Source organism: Drosophila tropicalis, unplaced genomic scaffold, assembly GCF_018151085.1.
Source record: "Drosophila tropicalis isolate 14030-0801.00 unplaced genomic scaffold, ASM1815108v1 contig_463, whole genome shotgun sequence".
In the NCBI taxonomy this organism is placed as follows: domain Eukaryota; kingdom Metazoa; phylum Arthropoda; class Insecta; order Diptera; family Drosophilidae; genus Drosophila; species Drosophila tropicalis.
Genome location: NW_027172929.1, coordinates 696,245 through 719,495, shown reverse-complemented (window position 1 = coordinate 719,495; position 23,251 = coordinate 696,245). Strand labels below are relative to the sequence as shown.

The 23,251-nt window shown below is 37.0% G+C and overlaps 2 protein-coding genes across 4 annotated transcripts in view; one reads left to right on the top strand and one right to left on the bottom strand.

The window, feature by feature from the left end:
• Positions 1 to 23,251, top strand: part of rols (rolling pebbles) — a 49,224-nt gene that overhangs the window by 10,883 nt on the left and 15,090 nt on the right. For all 3 annotated transcript variants that reach the window (XM_068287190.1, XM_068287188.1, XM_068287191.1), the window contains exons 2-3: positions 16,958 to 17,212; positions 18,468 to 18,625. In XM_068287190.1, the coding sequence (XP_068143291.1) occupies positions 16,958 to 17,212; positions 18,468 to 18,625 (413 nt within the window). The remainder of the gene's footprint in view (positions 1 to 16,957; positions 17,213 to 18,467; positions 18,626 to 23,251) is intronic.
• Positions 1,483 to 3,162, bottom strand: LOC137574694 (trichohyalin). The gene has a single exon (XM_068287097.1). The coding sequence runs from the start codon at positions 3,160 to 3,162 to the stop codon at positions 1,483 to 1,485; it is 1,680 nt and encodes a 559-aa protein (XP_068143198.1).

Here is a 23,251-nt window from a genome sequence, read left to right as displayed (position 1 = left end):
CATAAATATATCTTGGAATCATCATGGATAAGAGAGAGACCCACCAAAACACAAGAGAGTTTAATGTACAGGGTATCTTTAAGTTGACATTGTGATTTAAAGTCCAAAAACTGTTTCGAATTTGTTCTTTGTTCTTAGAATTTGCCAAGAAATACATATATGTATGTACATACATACATACAAATTTATAAAAACATATGTCTATATGTCATAATTCTGTCTGTCGGTAAAGCCAGACGAATAAATTTTGAAAGTTTTTTTTTTTTAATGTTTGTTCCCTTTCAACTTCAATCCTTTTTTCGACTCTTTTGCAACTTCAATTTCTAAACATGGCTAAAATTAAAAAGTAAAAACTTCGTTGTAGGCGGTGCGGGGGGGAGGTTGAAAGATTGGCCCTCTGATTCTTGTTTATTTGCAATCAACAAGAAGACGATACATTAACCTTAATGTTCAGTCATTTTGACAATATTTTTTAACACATTTTGTTGCCGTCTTTGGCTTGTGAGTCTCGTTGCGCAAATACAACAACAAACATATATACATACATATGTACATATAAGCAAACAAACATATGTACATACATACATAAAGTATATAAGTATATACCTAACTTGATACATAGACATATGAATGTACGTAAGAGACTTTGTATCTAAAATCAACAAGTTCATGACAACAAGCATGAACAAAAAAAAAAGTATGAGATAAAAACTTTTAAGCGTCAGGCAAATAGCAACACACACACACACATAGAAATATATATCTGTATACAAATGGTTTCATTCATTGCTAGGCCGTTTGGTTAGAAGGTAAATAGAAACCCCTCAAATCCAGTTGACTGACAAGAGTTTACCTATACACTATAAACAATATCCCCGGAAAAGAAAGAGTGAGAAAGAGAGCTACGCTTTATTGGGGTAAAAAATTCTCCTCTAAAAATCAAAATTGATTATGTCACTTGACGCAACTGATTCCTCATTTAATGACAGATGATTGATATCCGTTTAAGTATGTCAAAAACTTTTGACAATAAGAATTTATTCGCACTCTTAGCCCGATTTCTCATCATCATTCAGGGGAATCAATCTACTACCAAAAACTAATGGCAAACCCTAGTTTAAATGAACATTCGCCCCCCACCCCCCTCTGAAATCACCACATATTTCACTTTCACTTACACTTGAAATGCCTATGTATGTATGTATGTATGCCTATGTCCAACTAATGAAAAGGAATTCGATTACCCTGTGCTGAGTAATGCGCTGACATTGGAAATTAATCGCATTGTCTCCAATTCGAATGGAATTCAATACTTACTTGAAAAATATTTGGGTTAACTGAAATCGATATCGAATTTTGAATTCGAATTACACCTGAACCCACCAAAAGAAATAATGAGTAAACTTAAGGGTTTTCATTGTAATTGTAGATGAATTTGTTTTATGGGGAAGTTTTGAAAAAAGCTTAAACTATAAGTTGTATTTATTTCTTTTCTTTCAACTTGGCCTCGGCCAATATGAAATCTTCAATTTTCTTTAGATCCTCGGTTATCTTTTTCTTATGTTCGGCTTCTTCTTGGGACATTGTTTTCTCCTTCTCATTTGTTTCGGATGGTTGTTTCTCGGCTTGACTGTCGCCCTCTGTACGCCTGCCCATTGTAAGTCTTGTGACAAGATGCGGCGGTATTCTGATGCCAGCTCCTATGCGATTATCGTTTTTGTACTGGCCCACAGCGCGTATGAAGGGTTTGAGGGGATGTCCTTTGGCCTGGGCCTCGTCCATCAGCTGGCGGGCATAGTCAAAGAAAAAGACGTCCTCACGCAGGCACTCCAGCTGAGCCTCACGATTGTAATTGCGACCAGGCCGGGTCTCTTCCTCGTGGCGTTGTTGCACCTGTTTATCCAGTTGTTGCCGCAATTCGTGCATACGACGCAGGTGCTCCTGGTGTTGCTCCCGCTTGAATTGGACCTGAATGAGATCGTTCTTGAGACGCAATTCAATGGCTTGTTGTCGTTCTTGAGCAGCCTGCTGCTTGCTGGCCTTGACCAGTTCTTTTTCCTGCTTCTGGATGTTTAGACGTTGAGTTTTAGCCGCTTGACGTAGCTGTTGGCGTTTGGCCTGCTCGGCACTGTGAGCTTTACGCATTTCCTCCAATTGCCGTTCATAGCGGGCATGATCCTGGCCAGCACTGTAGTGAAGACGTGGTGCAAGATTCTGAGCTAATTGGTCATTACGGCGTAGACGTTGTTCTATGCGATTTCGAGCATGATCTCGTTTCAATTGCTCCAACTGACCTTTTGCCTGATTATGTACTTCGCATTGAGTATCCTCTACCTCATCTAACATTTGGAGTCGCTGCTGCACCTGCTCTGACATTGCTAGAGAGGCCAGAGCCTCCTCTCGCCTCTGATGACGCTTGGCCGTTTGAGTTTCTTTCATCTTGGTCAGATGCTCTTTGAGTTGTTGCTGATTTTTTTCTCGCTCCTGGCGGGCTGTTGCCATTTCCTCAGCTTTTGCCAGCTTACGCCCCTTCTCCCGCTCGGCAATGGCTTTGAGTAGCTCCATTTTGTGCTCACCCAATTGTTGGCAGCGTTCGGAGCGATTTTTCTGTGCCTCTTTAATGCCATTTATAACTTGCTCCTGAAAGATGCATTTATCCCGTTCAGTTGCCAGCTGCTTGGCCTTGGCGAATTCCATTTGGACTTCCCGCTGCGCATTGATGCTGCCCAAAACTTCACTCTGCAAGCGGGCACACTGCAACTCACGGGGACCTGGACGCAGTTGCTCCAACAATTGTTGCGCCTTGGCTATCCGTTCTCGCTGCCGACGCTGTTCCTCATCGCGTGCAGCTTTACTATCTTCCAAGGACTGACGAGCGGCCTCCTCTTTATGCTTCTGCTGCTGGGACAATTCCCTGACACATTCTTCCTCCTCGGTGATGCACAGTTTGCGTCCCCCAAATTGACGTAGCAACTCCTCGCCACCCAAACGCAGCTGCTCTTCATATTGATTACGTTGCTCATTTCTCAATTGTTTCTCTATTTTCGAGGCTTGAGTGGCATTCGTTTGTATGCGAGAGAAACGCTTTTGAGATATAATCACTGGCGGCTTTTCTCGTATGATAATTTGGCGACGTTCCTGTGGCAGCCAAGAATACTGCATGGTTGCACCTAAAACTCAAAACAAATAAATGTTCGATGGTGGAAAATTGTTTGGTCAACGTTGTCATGGTGGGAGGGGGCGGTTGTCATTGAAACAACTCGTTGCAGAGGGTTGTAAAGGAAACCAAATAATAACAATGTTGATTAACTCGCAAATAAAAAAAGTGTTGACAAATCTCGAATGGATCTCAAACGTTTAACGATTTTTACTTTCAAATTTCAAAACTTAACTACTGCTACTTCATACAATCTCAATCTCATCAGATTGATGTTGTTTTACCATTTGGAATTTAATTAATTACTCTCTCAGCTGACGACAACACAAAACTGTCAACGTAAATGGCATTTAAACATTTTACTATTTTTGTGCAATTTGATGGCTTAATTATGTCCAAAATGCAACATGCTGAGGTCCATTTGTTGATGCCTGTGCGTACATTTTTGATATTTTTAATGATGATTTTTGCAATTACCTTTTAGCTCAATCATCTGTGGTGAGTGCTGATCGAGTTCATCGTTTTATAAAAAGTTTTGTCAACTCATTTCCTGATTGATCATTACCCTAAACCCTTACAAACAAAATCTATTTGGTGACGCTTCATTTGCCTCACATTCACATTTCGACCAACCAAAATGGGAAAAAGCGAGAGAATCGTAAATTTAATTAACACTTGACTGTGAATCGTCGAAATATTTACGTATTTACGTCTGCCCAGATAGGTAATGCCCTGGACGAATACAATGAACTGTTTATAAACTTTTTTTTCCTTCTTTTTTTTTACGATATAAAGTGGAAACAACACGCACTGAAGCGAGATACACCAGGGGAAGGGGAATTGGGTCAGTGAGCTTTGTCGCTTAGAAGGTTAAAAGCCAACACAATAAGCCCTATACACAAGATAATGGTTAAACGTCGTACCCACGAAATGAATGTTGAATATGTACATATATATAGAATGGAATAGAAGTGTATCTATTTAGGTCTAGTGGAGCGCATTAAGTTGGAAGACAAAGTTATTGTGCATTTAAGAGGTCTTTTGTCGAGTGGTCATTCGGAGTGACGCTATTGGGTAGTTTGGGTATTATTATACTGAGACCCCCTCAGAAACAATGATAACAAAGGCTAGGGGGAGTCGAAAATTAAATCAGGGGATTGAAATTCGATAGACAGTAATTGGTGATGTACAAATGAATAGTAGTTGTGGGTTAAATTTGGACCTAGAACTCCTTTTTTCTTTGCCGAAAGGAAACACATATAAAAATGAAGACAAAATTGGCAAAATCTAGAAGCTTGGGAAGTATTAAGCAATGGAACTTTCCCGTGTTATGCCCAATTTGTAGAAGACCGAGAAAGAGCAAATGGAAGTAGACCTTATCCTCATATTAACTTATGTACTTACTTGCAGCAACCTCTTCAACCATTTATTCCCTTAAAGTTATCTTATCATGTAACTTATTGATTCCTCAATAGACATCAATTGATAAAATGTTAATAAAACGTCTGTCTAGTCTTTTATATATGTACCCATATATGTATCACTTGATCGTCAAGTGCGAATGACAGACAGCTGAGAAAGAAGAAGTAAAAAGAATAACAAGCAAACAGTTTGCACACTTCTTCAACTCCTTCAATTCTTACTCCTCCTTCTTGTCTTCCTCCACCACTTCCTCCTCAAGTTGTGTCCAGTGTGTCCATTGGACTACTGTCCAGTTTCTTTTGCTTCCACTTGAATGACTTCATGTGCTGCTGACGTCGTTGTTGCCGCTGCTGCTGCTGCTACTTCGGCTGCTGGAGCCTCAAGCCATTGGAAAACTTGAAAAACTTGTCTTTGTTTCCAGAGGCAGTCGCAGAGCCATAACCACCGCAACCAACCAACCACCAGAGTCAGAGTCAGAGTCAGAGCCAAGCACACGTACTTTTAGCTGGGTACTTGCACTTAACCAGAGAGAAAGAAGAACCTCAATAACTCGCTAGGGCAACGACAGAACAAACAAACAAACAAATGAGTGCAACTGTTTCTTCTTTCCAAGCCAAGTCCAAAAGACTGGCGACAGTCGGGCCAGTCCAGTTTTCTACTGAAAACCAGAACACACAACACACATCAGAACGAAAAACCCATTTTGACCAAAGTTGGCCAAGTTGAATCTTATGCTGTCCCGATCTCTTTTTTTTTTTTTTTTTTTTTTGTCTCATCTTCTTTGCTCGACTTGGCCCGGCTCTGCTGATGTTTAGGGCAATTAACAAGCAATTAAAAGACGGGTATAGGCCACAGTCACAAAGAGACAGAGCGAAAATTGTAAATCAAGCATTGTAAACACACATTTTTATAAGAGTTAAAGCGAACTTACCTTTGAATAGCCCGAAAGCCCTCCTCGTATTGGAGGAGATGGTACAAACAATATTTGCACGTATATAGCATAAAATAATGAAAGATAACTATTACGTATCGCAGAGTAGTTACGCATACTTCTTATCGTTTAATGCGATCATCCAGCGGATGTCAAAATCATTTCGAAAACAATTCAATTAAGTTAATCCATTCCAGGATTTGGTGGATTATGAGCTAATTAGTTGTTCTCGAATTGCTACAAGTGGTTGGGAATCTTAACTAAATAAGCTTAGATAAAGAATTAGGCAGATTATAAGCTAATTTGTAGTTCTTGAGCTGCTTAAATCTTACCTATTAAGTTTTTAATGCTATCAACTTGATTATTTGGTGTACTTAGCTCAAAAAAGACATTAGTTACGAGATACATTTCGAATTCATCTTTCATGTCTCTGAAAAATTACCTTTCAAAGATTAGACAATTGTTTTTTGCCCATAGAACTTTTATTTGATTGATGAAGAACAAGGGGTTAGAAATAATGTAAATTTTGTCTTGTTTTCTGATACGATTATCCACTTCGATCCCTCTGCTCACGTATGTACATGTATGTACATACATATGTATGTATGTATGTATCTAGCCCCATTTATATGAATACTCTATATGTTAAGTTTGATTTATTAACCCTGTCGCTCAAGCAATTTACAATCATATAAAATGTTTAACATTTACTTTTGCAGTACTGAAGTATTTTCAGTGGATGACATAATCTCTCTGGTATACCGACATTCTTTTACACCCTTTTTAAAAAACGAGCACAATGAATTTGTTAGGAAGTTTGCTCAATTTTAAAGTAAGTTATCACTTTTGACAAAGTCAACTCCTGAAGCTATATACATATGTACATATACATTTATGAGTGTATATTGTATGGGTTCATCAAGATCGGATCCAAAAGCATTCAGTTCTTAATACGCCATTAGAACACAGAGGGCCAATCAAAATTAAAGTAATGTGCGTTTCGTTTTTCGAGGCTTTTCAATTTAGTTGGTTTTTTCGTTATTTTTTTTTTTTTCGTGGGGTTAGATCAGTTGAACCCTTTCATTATCAATTGAAGTATTCTCTCCCACAGTCTCTCTCTCCCTCTCTCTCTCTCTCTCTGGTGTTTCGTTTCGTTTCATAATTGTGTTCATAAATGACTATTTTCGTCATGCTGTTTTGTTATTAAATGTTTCAATGTCAAGCCGATCACGTTTTTATTCGTTGGCTGGCAATTTGTTTGGTTAACAATTTGAATTTTGATATGCTCTAAACGGCTTGGCAAATTGCATAGATGTAAGTGACTTTTGTCTCTGTGTGTGTGTGTGTGTGTGTGTGATAAGTACTTTGAGGTTTAGCTAACATGAGCTTTTACATTTGTTTATTATCACACCTGATTTTTTTTTTTTTTTGAATTAAGAAATATTTTTTGTAACCACTTTGCTTGCGACAATTTTTTGTGTGGAGGTCTTTGAGGTTTCTCATCGATGATAAAGAAGATCATAATGACGATCTCGTTCAGTTCGTTTTGGTTTAGTATGTTGTGCTCTATTAATCAAGTGGGCAATAATTTATAAAATCAACTAAGAAAATCTGGAAACATGATCTCAAATCAAGGCAACTCAATGACATAAATCAAACTAATCAGCCAACACAAACCAAAAGATTGAACTAACTTCCAATGAGATGGGATTTGGTATACCCTTGGACCTAAATGGCGTTCCATAATGTTTAAGTCATCGAAGTTTCGAATATATTTGTGTAGCCTTCTTAAACTTTGCCTTAGACTGTTGTCAGGTAGTTAAAAATTATTCAATATACAAATTTTATGTTTTTCAATCCTTTCGATTCTACTTTGATATCTTTTAAGCCAAGCAGTTGGTTCATTTTATGGCTCTTTCATTTGGGTACCATAAAAACCGTCTTACATCAGACACGTGTCTTTCAGACCAAGTGGTTAATGTACATATCATGATTTCACAATGAAAAATACGGAAAAAAACACAAAATGTAATACTCGTTTAGCCAATTCTTTAAGCATCAATCAAAGAGTATTAAAAAATGTACAAAAAAAATCAATCACACGCTCTATTTACAACAAATTAGAAAAGAAACAACAAAACACAAAAAACTGAAACAAAAGCCGACGGCCGTGTAAAACAAAACTAGCCCAAACATAACTATGTATTTATGTATGTATATGTGTACGATATATATCGGTCAAAATATTTACAACCACGCCCATATACACACCACACACAGAATGGAGAAAAAGAGAAAATGTGGGCAGAGAGAAAGAGAAAGAGTGCACAAAATGATATGATTAATGATAGACAGACAGTGGAAATGATGCCTTAAACATTATCAACACCAAATGAAACGCCAGAGGCCAGCGGATCGGTTTAGTATTAAAAGTGCCAGTAAAGTGTTGCATTATGTCTTTCCCTCCTTCCTCTTGTCCCCATCTCACGCTCAAGTGGCAAGACGGCGCCCACACGCGACTCATTTGTATGCAACTCCAGTTTAGTCTGTGCCTCTTTCGATCTCCTCTCCTCCCCTCTCCTCTCTCAGATATCTATCGTTTTGGCTCTTGGCACACTGCTGCTGCCTGTCGTCGCATAATTCCCAAATCGACAAAACTTCTGGACTCTAGTTCCCACAAGAACTTCTACAACTCCTGAGTGTATGTAATTTATGCAAATTTATTCATAAAATTCTCTCTCTTTCTCTCTATCTTTTATACTTATATAGTATATAATTTGTTTTCCAAGTTAAACCTCTTCACGAACTATAATCATTAGCATAATGGAGAGCACAAGGCAGCTAAAAACCAGCAGCCAGCCAGTAGAGAACCCAATGACAAAATATGGTAGAAAAAAAAAACCAAAATCAAGAATCAAAGATCTCTTAACGATGTGCTAATGTCGTTACCCCAAACCAAAAACAAAAGTTGACAACCAAGAGACACAACAGAAAATATTATTATTAATAATAAATAGACGTAGAAGAAGAAAATGCAAAGTCCAAGTCAAAGACTTGTGCCCAATGGCACATTATAATAGAATAAATATGATAAATATTGACTATATTGGCATTTAATATTGACATTAAATGAATCATTGATTTGGCCATAGAATGGAAAAAGATTGCTCTAAGGGCTTAGATAGGACCACTGTGTATTGAGAATGTTTTCCGAATTATTTCTAAAGAGTTTTGTTTTTAGCTTGTTCACATTCAGATACTTATCAGGTAAATTAGGAGCTCTTTTTCTTCAAGTAATTAAGATATGCTAAAAAGATTTATCTTTTTTTTTTTGCTTTGTTTTAGAAACCAAAACAAAACGGAAAAAAACAAAAATTAGCAAGGCAAATATATTTTTTAAAGATTTATTTGTTAACAATCGAAAAGAATTCTTCTCTTAGCCACAAAATTAATACGTTTTCAATGAAAATGAGCATTTAATTTGCTTGGCAAGATCAAGAGGGAGAGAGGGAGAGCGATAGAGAGGGGGAAAGCAAGCAAAAGAAGATGAGGCGAAAGAAATTCGAATCTCAAATTAGCAACTTAATTGCGTGAAATTAATTTCAAACTAATTTGAAAAGCCTTTAAGCTAAAGCTTTTTACAAAATTATACGATCTATCCCAATATGTATATGAATATATGTATATGTATGTGTGTATTATGCATAATTATGCATTTTATTGATGGCAAATGAATGGATCGTTTGGCCCGGCCCTAAGGTCGACATCATCATCATCATCATCAGCAGCATTAATATCATCAGATGTTATTTAGTAATATTGATTTAAATAAATTTGATTACAGTGTGATTACGAATTTGTTGAATGGTCTAATCGTTCGCTCAACAATGTGATTAGGAAATATTATATTGCATCAAGATTGTTAGATAAACAGCGATAAATAGAAACTCAATACGGCAACAAAAATATTTTTTAACAGAATTTCAATATAAACAATTGAAAGAACAGACAAAAATACTAAATTTGACCACGGTTTGAGCCAATTTTTAGTATTTTTTGCGGTTGAACTTCCACTTTAGTCATAATAACTCTTAAACTTAAATGAAGAAATGGAAATCCTATTCTATTCAGCAGCTGAAAATAAAAAGAAAGCATGTACAGCACAGTAAACAGGTGAGGCAGTAGGTAAAAATCAAATTAAGCGCGAAATTGCTTGCATATTCCCCCTCTCTCTCTCACTCTCTCTCTCTCTCTCTTTCTCTGGTTTCAAAAATAAAAAATAAAAGAAAAAGTGTCATAAAAACTTAAGACTTGGCTCAGTCAGTTAAATGAGTCGCAAACAAATCGCCAACTCATAAATAACCCAAATGCCCGTTCGAATGGCAAATTTCGTGAGATTCTGCACTTTGATGCGCGCTTCCCCCACAAAATTCGTGAAATCGTGAGAGGCTCGACAAGAAGAGAAGAAGAAAAAGAAGTTACCTAAGCATGGCCAAAAGGGTTTTACTTCTTTTTCATTTTTGTATCCATTTTGTGAACTTAACTGAACTGAACTGGTCAGGAAAATTTCAAGGCGTAGCCCTAACTAGAAACCACAATGAAATAGAGAGAGAGTGAGAGAGAGAGAGCGAGATGCGAGAGAAGATGGGGGAAGAAGGGGAGTTTGCTTAGAGTTTTCATGGAAAACCCATTTAAAAAGAAAAAACTTGCCAAACACACTTGGCTTCAATAGTTTTTCAGCTGTCTATTTGTACATTTTTTTTTTTTTTTTTCATCACTCTGACATCAGCACAAAAAAATATTATGAAATTATATTATGGCAAAAAGTTTTTATGTTGTAATAGTTGACATAATATTTTTTGTTTTTCAACAATTAATAAATTTCAACTTGAACTCCATGACCTTAGGGATGTGAAAAGAGTTTTTCTTCTACAATGAAGTTCACATTTGTCGAAATCGTTGCGATCGAACTACTATAATATATTGAAAACCCAAAGCCAATACCAGATGTCAAGTACATAAATCTATTAACTTTAACTTTCTCTCTCTCTTTCTCTCAGTTTAACTGGCATTAGCATTCTTAACATCTTTTAGTTTAGATCAGTTTTGAATAGGAACTACTACAGATATAGCTTGGTATATATAGTGTATACAAATATTTATATATCCACCCATTCATATATGAACATATATATCCACTTGATGTCGATTCATTATCTACCTACATTATAAGCGAAAACGTGTAAATCAAATTAAATCAAATGACAGAGAGAGAGAGAGAGAGAGAGAGAGAGAGGGGGAGAGAGATACTTAAGTATCAAATAACATTGCTTGGTTTAGTTTTCTTGTGTATCTGTTTATCTTTGTCAAAGTATTTATCTAAACTTTAGCATTGACCCAGTTTGACGGAAAAGGCAAGAAGCATCTTCAATTTGTGTAGGTGATAGGTGGGAAATGTCTCAATTAGTAATGGTAAAAGATAAGTGCAAATAGTTGAATTTAGTATACATATACTTATATAGGTAAATAAAATTTATATTTATGGCATTTTAAATGTGTGTCAACTGGCGGCAACGACCGGAAATTTGCCAACACACACACACACACACACACACACACACACACACATACATACAATTGCACACACGCAATGCGAATTCGAATAAATCAAATGGAACTTCCGCTGATGCGTGGGCTGCAGTGGCTGCTGCTGCTGCTACCCGAAATCCAAAATGAAAAGTGACAATTTTATTTGGAAGACAGCCAGACATCGAGTCAGACAAACATCGAATCAGACTCTCAACTCTCAAGTCAAGTCAATGCCGCACGACGACAACGACGTACTTGTAAACTATTTGATTTTATTGCAATTTTTGCCCATGGGTGGGAAACCCACACGCTACCTAACCAGCTGATTCATTCATTCATACACTCACTCACTCACTCACTCACACGCTTTGGTTTCCATTCATGCTTAGCGTTTTTTTTTTTTTTTTTGGGAGATACTGCCCATAATTGGCTATGGCCATCGATCAGAGAGCTTTCAACCTCAACCTAAACTGATGTGATGTGAGGATGGATGATGCGGGTCTCTTGGCTCGTAACTTGTCTATTCACCAGTGTCTTTTCAGTGGGCTAAACGACAACGCATAATGCCAATTGATTTAATGCATTCGCCTTGGCTAAAGCCAATCTTTAAGGCCCAACTAAGTTAATATATGTAGAGGCATTCATGCAGTTTGAGAAGCAATTTGTTTTCAAATATTTAATTGCCCCACCATGGCGCATTTCTGCGGGCTTCAGGAAGAGCAAGTTCATCAAGTTTTTGGCAAAAAAAAAAAAAAAGAGATCATCATCAAAGTATACATTTCTGATAACCATAAAATCATTTAAGCTGATTTCTCAAGGAGAAAATAACAAAAAAGAAGCAAATTTATTTAAAGCCTCTCTTTGTAGGCCTTTTCCTCAATCACATATATAAATTTTGATTCGATTCGAATGGCTACCGGAAATGCAGTTTTCCTAGTACATTTTTTTTTTGATTCTATGGAAAATTCATCTCATTGTAAATGCAAATTGCGAGGCGCAGGAATATTGTATTCTCTGTAATTATTCGCTCTATCTGTGGTTTTTGCATAATTTTGCTCTCACTTCCTATTCGGGCCAAGTCTGAGTCATATTGACGGTGATAATGATGATGATGATGTTGATGACAAACACAATTTACACGCAAGTGGGTGAGAGGAGGGGAGACAAAAGGCAACCATGACCCACGCAAAATCTCAAACAAAAGCCGCAAAAGAAAACAACAAATTTCTGCTTGCCCACGCATTGAACTTGAAAAGTAACTAAATGTCGTGTTTGCCCTTAACAATATACAAATATATATATATATAGGTATATATAAAATATCGTGATATATAGAAAAAACATATAAAACATGTAATTAAACAAAAAATATACAAAAGAGACCAAAGTCAAAACAATTTTGTTTGCCTTTGTTGGCGACTCTACATGGAAATGGTTCCATTTGACTGAATTTGATTATTTTGCGGAATTTTGTGGTGTTACATACCCTTTAAGTAGGGTATGCTGAGATCTTGTATACCTCCACGACTGATACAATAGTCAAAACTATTTAGAGGGTATGAGAAGTTCGTACATTTGTTTTTTTTTACAATTTTTGATTTGTTGCTAAAATGAAAAAGAAGTTTAATTGAACTTGTCGAACTTGTGGCCTGTTGAATGACTGAATGTATGTAGTAAATGGTCTATGGTCCGTTGGCTATGCACTTTGTTGGATTTGTGAATTGTGTGTGTGTGTGTGTGTGTTGTGTCCAAGAGTTGGCTTGTATCTAGGCTGTCAATCAATTGTAATGAATACGCATTGAATCCAACATTTTATATGTAGATCTCTCCCTCTCTCTCTCTCTCTGTCGATCTCTCTGCGGGTGTGCTCCTGGTCAATTAACCCTGAGCTGTCCAATTTTTAAATAGAGGTAGAACTATTTGGCCCTGACCTGCCCTGCTAACAATTCGACCAAACAATTCCCCAATGGCTGTCAAACTACAAATACTTCACACTAATTGCAAGTGATTATTCATTTATTACAATTAACTAAACTTAAAACAGTGAAAATTCGCTTAAAAGACCTACACATGTAGCTAAATTGGGCTAAAATTTTATTGGGAAAGTCACTGCTGTCCGTTTAAAAGCGTTTTCACTGTATGTTGCTGTGACTCACAAACTGTAAATTGAAGAGCTCGTTTATCTAACATTTTCGTCTGCCCTTCTTTATCATACATAATGTTTTTTAACGACTTTTGTTGTCTTACCTGTTTTATATAGTTTTTTTTGTTTAAACAATGAAAATGTGTGTGTTTTGTTTAATTTTACAATTGGACATTAGGTTTCCAGAACAAGTTTTTCTAAAAAAATTCTATTCCTAAAACGAAAACTTTAAAACTTTGCCATAAAAAACCAAAGTAGACATTAAAGCTCTCTTACGTTAGACATTAACAAAGAATGAAATAATTATAAAGATATATAATCTGTTTAGAATCTTCCTATATATCCATACTATATGTATGTTGCCACTTAACCTTTGACATTTTGAACTCATCTTTTGCGAGTTGCATTCCTTAGAAATTTAGCAATTTTCTTATTCGACCGCAATTTGAACTCTCTCACTTGCTACTTATGCACTTAATTTTAATGCTGGAAGATTTTGTAAATCTCAATCTTTTCTATTTCTTCTTCTTCTTTTGTTTTGTTAACTGGCATTGCTGGGAAATGGTTTGCCTGGGATTTATTTTTGCAGCAAAACCACAAATTGAATTAGGCTCCAAGACAGAGGGAGAGAGAGAGAGAGAAAAACTTGTGTAGATTAAGAAAATAATTTGCAAAGAAATTACATAAAATGAAAACAAGTGCCAACACACACACACACAACGCCCACACACACACACACAGTCAGTGGCAACCGCAACGCGCGCGGTTTGCCAATTTAGTTGAAATAAAACGCCCACATGGCCCCCTCTAAACACGAGAGCACAAAGCTCCATTGAGGGAGACCCGGCGACATGGCTCAACTTGGAGGAAAATGCAGTGGAAAATTCAAATCAATTTAGACTTAGACCACAAAACCAACCAGCAACAAACTCAAATGAATGCACAAATCTAATAGAGAGAGAGAGAGAGAAGAGAAACAAAAACAAAGCAACTAATAAAATCGTATGCGTAGATTTTTTTTATGGTAGCGCATAATTTAACAATTTACTTGTTATGTGAATTTTTCACATATTTCTTTTTGTTGCATTTTTCTAGAGCTATTGTTAAGCCCGAGCGCTAAAAGTACATTGACTTTAGCCTCATTACCACCCGCCCCCGCATTCTCATTCCCATTCAACACGTTGTTGCCTCATTTAGGAGCATAATTTATGACCAAAGATGGCGAAACTATATTACTAGGCAAATTAATTTGTTTAAAATCCATGAAATTATTCAACTATAACTAGAAAAACTTGTAAACGAAACTTTTGCGTGTCTAGAATAGATATCAGAACTGAATTGAGGGCAGGGAAAGGGGGGCAAAGTTGAAGAGGGGTGGAGTTTGCGTGGGAGAGGCCAGGGAAAAGGGAGATCGGGTCTAAGCCTAGAACTAAATGACTTGGCCAAACTTTTCCTTCACACTCTACGTGATCTAATTTTTGAGTGGGATAGTTTCCTATGGGATCCTTCACCTCTTACGACCTTTCACACGACTCACACAGGTGAGGGACTGTTGCTCTTGCCATTTTTTTTTCTTTTGATCGATTTTCGAGAGCCAATAGTTACAGCAGCTGCTGCTCCATGATGCATGACTAGAGTCTCGCTTAAGTCGTTTCATATTCTACCTCCTAGCTATTTGAAAGCCAAGCGCGCAGACAAACAAAAACGAAAATCCTGTTTTTTGATTTGATGAGTGGGGGGGCCGCTGCCGCCAACGAGAACCACGTCCGGTCGTAGTCGACATGGCAAAGTGGATTACATGCTTAGAGCGCAGTCGCAGTCGCAGCCGCAGCCGCATAGGCTTCCATTTCCCATTCATGCCCACTTGACAAAACACTCACACACAAAAAAAGAAAAAGAAAAAACCTCCAGCCGCAAAACCACATTTGCCTCTTTGGCTTGAGTTTTTGCCTTCGTTATTTATGGGCAAAAAAAAGAGCGCGCGCGCGTGGGCAGCCAGCTGCCAGACAGGATCGAGGGAGACGAGCGAGAGAGAGAAAGGGGGAGGGAGGACACAGCCCACATTATTTCATTTCATCTTTGAACTTCACCACCGCTTGAACTTTCCCCCTTTTAGCAGGGCACAGAACCCTTTCCTGCTGGCACATGGCTCAACTTGCAATTAGCTGGAACAGTTGTTGGACAACAGACCAAAGACCAGCTCATCTTAGTCACACATCCATACCCAGCCAGTCAACAACAAGTGACATTTGTTTAGGCAAAAAACAATTTACATATCATTTTTTTTTTTTTTTTGCCAACTTGTCGGTGGCATGGCATCTGCCATTACCAGCCAAAACAACTGTCAGAGGCATGCAACACATGCGGTGGCAGCAATTGCAACTGCAGCCATAAAAATGCCCATATAATTGGGTTAATAGTTGGCTCCTGGAGGCAATTTAAAACTGAACTTTTTATATAGTTTATTATTTAAGTAGTAAAGTTAAGCCATCAGAACTTGTCTTTATTTAAATGGTTCACCCTAAGACTAATCTATGCTAAACGGAATAAAAGTCGCCTCACGGATTTTAAGTCACTCAGGGACTTTAAGGTGTGAGCTTGTAGACTGACTTTGCCTCACACTTTCTTCCTAATACCCTAAACATAAGCGCGTTTGAGAACTTTTCATTATAGAAACTAATTCAAAATTCTAATACGGATAAGATTTACTTCAATGGGCAAATCGTGTTTCATATTTAACTAAGAATGTAACTCCGACCGATTCCATTGGATTATTGCAGAAATGATTAAAAATAAAAACAGAAAAAAAACTGAGGTAGCAAAATTTTTACATAATATTGACACAGAAAGACAAAGTGCTAATAGAAATAATAAACCGAAGCGCGGCACAAATTAAATCAATTAAATCAACAAAACCAAGAACCAAGAACCAAGGAATTCCGATGATTGCCTCTCTTGGCATTGAGACTTGATTGCGAGGATTGTTGCTGGCTTCTGAGTGAAACTGATGGAAGGGGGGCATTGATCAAAGGGGTGCAGCAAAAACCTGATAAATCATTGCAAGACGAATACTTTAGTTCAGTTTTTCTCATTGTTGACAATTGACAGTGGCAAAAAAAACAAAGAAAAACACAAACGAGATTTAATTGACAGAAACAATTTATGCAAACGTTTGCAATAATCGAAGTAGCAACAACAACAAGTGCATTGAGATTTGCAAAACAGAATCCGTAAAGGCGTGGAGGGGGTAGGGTGGGTAGGAGACACAATTGAGTCCAAGCACTTTCCAAGAGCAACAAAGTGGGCACATTAAAATACTTTTCAGTTTTAGTTGTAGTTGATTGAAGCACCCACCCTATGAAAAACAGCCAAGCTCGTTGCACTGACTTTGGTATACCCTGCAGTTTCAGATGCCAGCTGCCGCTTCGTTATTGGTGTCCAAGTTTTTAAGCATAACTCTGTCACTTCTATTCTGTTTCTTATGAAATTCGTTATACAAATTGATTTTAGATTCTTTTTGCGGTCTCTTAAATTTAAAAACGACATGTTAACTACGTAAAGGATAGTACAAAGAATCGATATTAGACATTCATTAACTCCTTTATATGTTTATTTGTTATGATCAATGAAAGTTCAAGTTTAAAACTTTAACCCTAAATGCCTTTTCATACTTTTAACATTTAAATCATACTTAATATTCCATTATTTTTTCCAGATCTTCAGTCGATTCGTCGTCTTTTGGAACATGATGCCGGCAGCAGCGGCATTGGCAGCAGCAGCAGTAGCAACAACAACAGCAGCAACAGCAGCACAGGCAGCAGCAGCAGCGGCTCAGTTTGCCCCTCATGCCGCATTTCCTTCGATAAGGGCAAACGACGGAAACTGATCGACACCTGCGGCCACGAGCGTTGCTATTCCTGTATGTTCCGCAACGATCAGTGTCCCATGTGCATGAACAGCTCGCTGAAAGGTGAGTATCTCACACACACACACACACATGTGAATACCAAGTGCTGGTATTCTTGTTTAACATATCTTATATCTATGTGGATAGCTTCCCATATATGGCATACAAATATTCTGTTACAACTTTGCTTCAAAAATTGCACTGAATGTGCAAAAAATAAATACCAACAAAAAAAATGCCAAATGTTCGAAATTGTTATTTACATTTGTTTTAAATATCAAAGTTACCAAATTTGTTGGCGGTTTTGTTATAGATAAAAATTCCAGAGAAATCGTTTTTAAATTTCCCCAATAACATTCCCAAATGTCCTCAATATCCTTTTCTATTGTCGAAATTGATTAAAATCTTCTTCGACTTTTACTTGTTCGTCTTTGTTCCCACTAACTTTTCAAACTTTTCGCGGCGCATTCATTTTCCTTTTCGTTCTCTGTCCTTGAACAAATGCCAAGCAAGTGTAGATTGATTACAATCTTTGATCAGAAAACAAAAAAGAACCGTTAACCATTAACTCCTAAAGAATAATAATGAATGAAATTAATTTCCAGAGAGTTAGGTGTTTCATGTACTAGAAATGTTTGTAAAATGTTTTAAGATCTAGCACACGATAACGAAACAAAAAAATGAAGGTAGAGCTCACTCCGTACAACACCTGGTTAGATCCACCTCCACCTGCTAAATACCATATCGAGTTACTACTGCGACTTACCTTCTTTTTTTAGTGGGTCTTTGCTTGCAATTTGGTGGCTGTTCAAAAATTTATATGCCAATTGTGTGTACAACCAAATTGCTTAGCATGCAAAAGTCGTAGTCGTCGTTTCGTCGTTATTGTTGTTGTTGTCGTCGGGGAAGATCACACAAAACGAGAACGTCTATATATACATACATATGGGTATATGCATGTATTTATATATAGGTATTTATTTATAATATATACATTACACATTGCCCATGAAAATTGAAAGTTATAGCTAAACTTACCGTTGAAATTGATCAGTTTGTCACTTTGTTTTTTTTTTTTTCTGAGAATTTATGAGCTGCTGTCGGTTCGTTGGTTCATTTGACTATTTGTACCAAAGTACGAGGCGCGATTTATTTATGATAATGTTTTCTTTTCTTCATCTTCTTCTTCTACTCAATTAGCATACCTAATTGAGTGTGATTCAGTTCAAGTTGTTGAATAATTATAAGTAAGGAAAAAATACACACAATTTGCACCAAATTTTTAAATTTATCTCTCTCTCTACGTTTTTTGTTTCAGTTGTTTTCTTTCCCCGAGATGTTGATGGCGCCAATGCTCAGGGCTATGATACGGGAATCGGTGGTTCGACATCAACCATAGTGAGTCCATTGGGTTCACCGCAGCCGCAACTTCGATCTCATGCACAGAGGAATGCGGCATTGGCGCGCTATATGCAGGTGAGTGACTTAAACTTCAACTTCAATAGTGAGGAGTGAGGAGCAGATCAATCGAAGATAAATCTTCCTTCTCCACTCTACACCACACCACACAAAAATAAACCCTCTTTCCGCCCCTCCCCCCTTTTACCTCTTTCGGATTGTGTGTGTGTGTGTTTACTTTAATGGCCACTTGATTATAGGCATAGAAAATATGTGTGTGCCAGACAAAAGACAATCAACAACAAACGAAGAAGAAAAATCCCAAAAGGTAAAACTCTTTTGTAACTGTCAAAACGACTCTCATTTCCGCTCTCATCTCTTTTTTTTTTGGACTTGGGCTTAGCGCCTCTTTTATCTTTGATTTTTCACTTTTTTTGTTATGCCCATAACATACATACATATATGGATGCCATATACATATGACACACGATTTGCCCTAGACACCTTTTCTAGGCATCTTTTGTCGTCAGACGCTGTAGGCGTTGGACCGTTTATGGGTCCATTGTGAATATTCTAATGGAGTTAAAGACTTGAAAAAAAAACCTCTTCTTCTGGCTCATCATAAAAGTTGTTGTCTCTCAATCAGCAAGAGAGTGTGAAACAATTTGTTTTCGTATCATAAAACTAACAGCTTTTGGGTGGTAAATTCTATCAATCGATCCATTTGATAGTTAGTTAATTACACACACACACACGCGTACGCATTTTATATGTTGGGCTTTTGTTGTAATAAGTGTTAAATTTGTGGAGAGGGGAAAGGGAAAAGAAGGGTGTCCTTTTTAGTCTAGACCTAATTCACTCTGACTGCCATTTATTACGATAGATGCAGAACGCCTTTAGAACTATTCATAACTTTGTGTGGGCAATACTTTGAATAATGAAGAAACACGATTAAATTTTGAAAGAAAAAACGGCACGAATTAAGTTGTAAAGGCCAATTAACCCTTTCTTAGCCTTATGATTTGCATAGAGTAACCGTATAATCGATCCAAATTGTAGGTAGTTTCTTCCAATTCACTAAAATGATCAATTAACCTATGAGTATGAGTGGGAGAGCGCTGATCAAGTTTAACTGATTTGGCTCAGTGTACAAAGTTTTTAAGATTGATGTGATGTATTTGTACAAAACAATTATAGTCCTCACTTTTTCGCTTTAATTAATTTAATTTGATTTAACTTTAACGTGTTTGGCCTGCAATATCAAGATCTATTCAATAAAAGGCCCTAGCTAGGAGTGAGCGGTTGAATGGAGAGGGGGAAGGGGAAGGAAGCATCACCGCCGTCGTCGTCATCGTCGTTGTCTTTGTCGTTGTCTTTCAGCAAATGTCACTTTAAATACGCCAAAACGGCGCAAAAGTTTCAATTGTCGGCATTAGATCGTCAGTGCCAGATACTACTATATATATATATCTATAGCTGGTGGACGCTGCTCTGCTCTGGCCAGGATGAATGAGTGAGAGAGAGACAGTAGCTGGCTGGCTGACTGGCTGCTTGGTTGGTATCTCATATCTTAGCTTGTGTATCTCAAAGCAACTGTCAAATGGATAAACTGACAGTTTGTTTTTCTTCTCTTTTTTTTTTTTTTTTTTTTTTTTTGCACTAGAGATGAAGATGAAGTTAATGTTGTGTGTCTCTGTGTGTGTGTGTGTGTGTGAATAGTGGGGGAAATTGGGTCAGTCAAGCCCGAGTGGCCTCTAGCCATGTCTTGGGTGTCTCCTCTCCTCTTTTTTTCTTTTGCTTTCTAAGCTCTGAAATTGTTTTACTATAATATTTTGTATGTAATATTTTGCATTCTTCAGTTTCTTAATTTTTTACAAACATATTTATTTTATTTGATTTTTGTTTTTGTTGTTTTTTTTTTATGGTGTTGTTCAAATTGATTTCTGTTTCAAATGCCGTGTGCCTGCCGCTTGACACGTGACATGGGATTTCACTTAAGACTTTAATACGAGGCATAAACGTGCCAAGTCTGTTGGACATGGACACATGACATGGTCACACATACACACACACACACATACATACACACCTCTCTTTACATCCAGTTTTCCAGAGAGTCTTAGACAAACAATGGCAGATCAAGTCAAGAGATGTAAATTTTTTTATTTTGTAGTTTTAAATCCGACGTGTAAATTGATTTCAAATTTGCTGAGAAAGTGGCAAAAAAAAAAAAAAAAAGTCAAGTTGAACAAACAAAAAAACTTCAACGTAAAGTTAAGGTGACCCCGACGCGAAAAAAAGAAGAAGAAGAAACAAGTGCCATCCATCGAACCAGTTGAAAGAAAGTTTTCTTTGATTAATATGACTTGCCTAGATACCACCAAAACCGATAGATACAATTCAATGTGATTCAATTTGATTTCATGATGTTGATGATGATGATGCGCCGTGTGGAAAAAAGTGGTCCAATGAATGAGTTCTCATTGTGTGATTTCCTTTTTTAGATGAAAGTGTCGGAAGTGTGTCAGAGCAAACAAGCCCAAGCACTTTACATAACTAACTAACTAGCCATCCAACTATATACATATATCTATCTGTCTATCTATATCTATCTATTGGTAAGTAAAGCAAACCAGAAGTTGTTTAAGCAATTGCTAACTAAAAGTTGATCATAGAGTTAACAGGAGTACAAAGACAGAGTCAGAGTCAACGTCAGAGAGTCCGAAACCAAGTTGGTTGCTCATTTTCAATGGGGCGTGTGGAATGGATAACTGTCATTAGATTAAGTGGCAGCTGGGCAGTTCTCTCTCTTTCGATCTCTGTCTAATTATCGTTTGGAAATCGTGTTATTAGCTAAGCATAGAAAAAAACCAACGTCAAGTTTGCGAAGGCTGTCTTTAAGGTTGCAAGTGGGACTAACAAATATTCCCGCAAAGCAAAATACATGTAGATACTTATAGTAAACCAGTAAGTTTTAAAGAAGAAATTTTCCCAATCAGTAAAATTTTCAGTAATAAATAGATAAAAGTATCAGTATATTTTTCATCTTTCGAAATGCAATCATATTTCTGGAAGTTGCTTAAAAAAAACAACAATTATTTCAATTAAGAACGACGTTTGACTTCCTGAACATCCAAAAATAAAAAAATATTTGTCTAGATTAACCACAGAAGATATATACATACATACATATGTAAAAAGATTAGTTTAAGGAAACTTTTAAGCCAACCCTCGACATGGATATCGAAAGTTTCTATGTGATTGACATGCACAGGCGACAAATCAACTCACTGAAAATGTGTCTTATGCGAGATTCAAAATAGTTTTGCACATGCACACACATACATACATACATATGTATGTATGTAGGAACTACATTATATGTTTATATGTATCTTAACTACATGAAAATGCCAAATAAAGTCGACTTTGAATGGTCGGAACCATAAGCAAACCGCGATTTTTATCTCGCATGCAATTTATTTTGTTCATTTTGGTTTCATTTGAGTTTTTTGTATGTGTGTGTGTGTCTGTGTGTGTGTTTCTTCTTATTCACGTCTAATTGTCGTCGTTTTGACTAGCTTGAATGCCTGCGCCTGGCTGACTGCAAATATGGCGTTAATTATACCACATTTTCGATAGCATCACGTATTAATGATTAGTTAAATTCAACTTGCAACGAACAAGAAATAAATGCAATCAATCAAATGGATCACCTTGTGGGTATCTTTTACTTTGTGGAATGTCAAACATTGTAATTGGTCTTCGATTACCAGGCAGACACATGCGTATATATGTATGTATGTATGTGTGTGTGTGTACATATGTCTGTACATAGGTATCATTAGTTGTCACCCGATTTCAAAAGAGATTTATGTAGGTGACTCTGACTAACTGAATGACTGACTGACTGGCTCAATGGGTGACACCTGCATTGCAGTTGTCTCTCTGTTGTCTCTTTCAAAATGTTGCAACCTGCTGGGCAATTATTCATTGCTTATCCATGTTTCAATTATTTGACAAACACACACACACACGCACATTTGTACATCGAGAGATGCCCTAAACTCACCTTGTGGCGCCCAAAATACAAATACAAATTCATCAAAATGAAAATTGATTCAGGATCAATGTGTGGTGCGAGGGCGGTAGGGCAAAAACTCACCTCTTGCAATTATCCAAACTCACCATAAAAGAACTAGGGATCTAAGGGGTACTGAGTGTGGGGGCGGGACAATAAATATTACGTTGCTGAAAAAAACCAACTCACCTTTCGCAAGTGCCCATCTTTTATCTCTTTTTCGCCTGCTTAACACTGACGCATTGACAACTACAAACACAATCACCAAACAAAAACACAAAAAAAAAGTTTGACCACAAATAAAGAAAAGAATAATTAAATATGTTTCGAAACTTCTTTTTGCCATTGCAACATATTTTCGGTACAAAAAGAAGAAAAAACACACACACGCACACACATTTGCAAATTTTGATACATTTTTTGCATATCACTTCACTCACACTAACACATGGACCGACACCTACACAAATTATTAACAATTTGCCGACCACTTAACAGATTTCGCTGGCCATTAACACAATTAATTCATTAATATGACTTTCTACCGACACTAATTAGCTTAGTTAATTCTAAGCTAAATCAAAATAAATTGATTGCAATTAAATAAAATAAAATCTAATCGT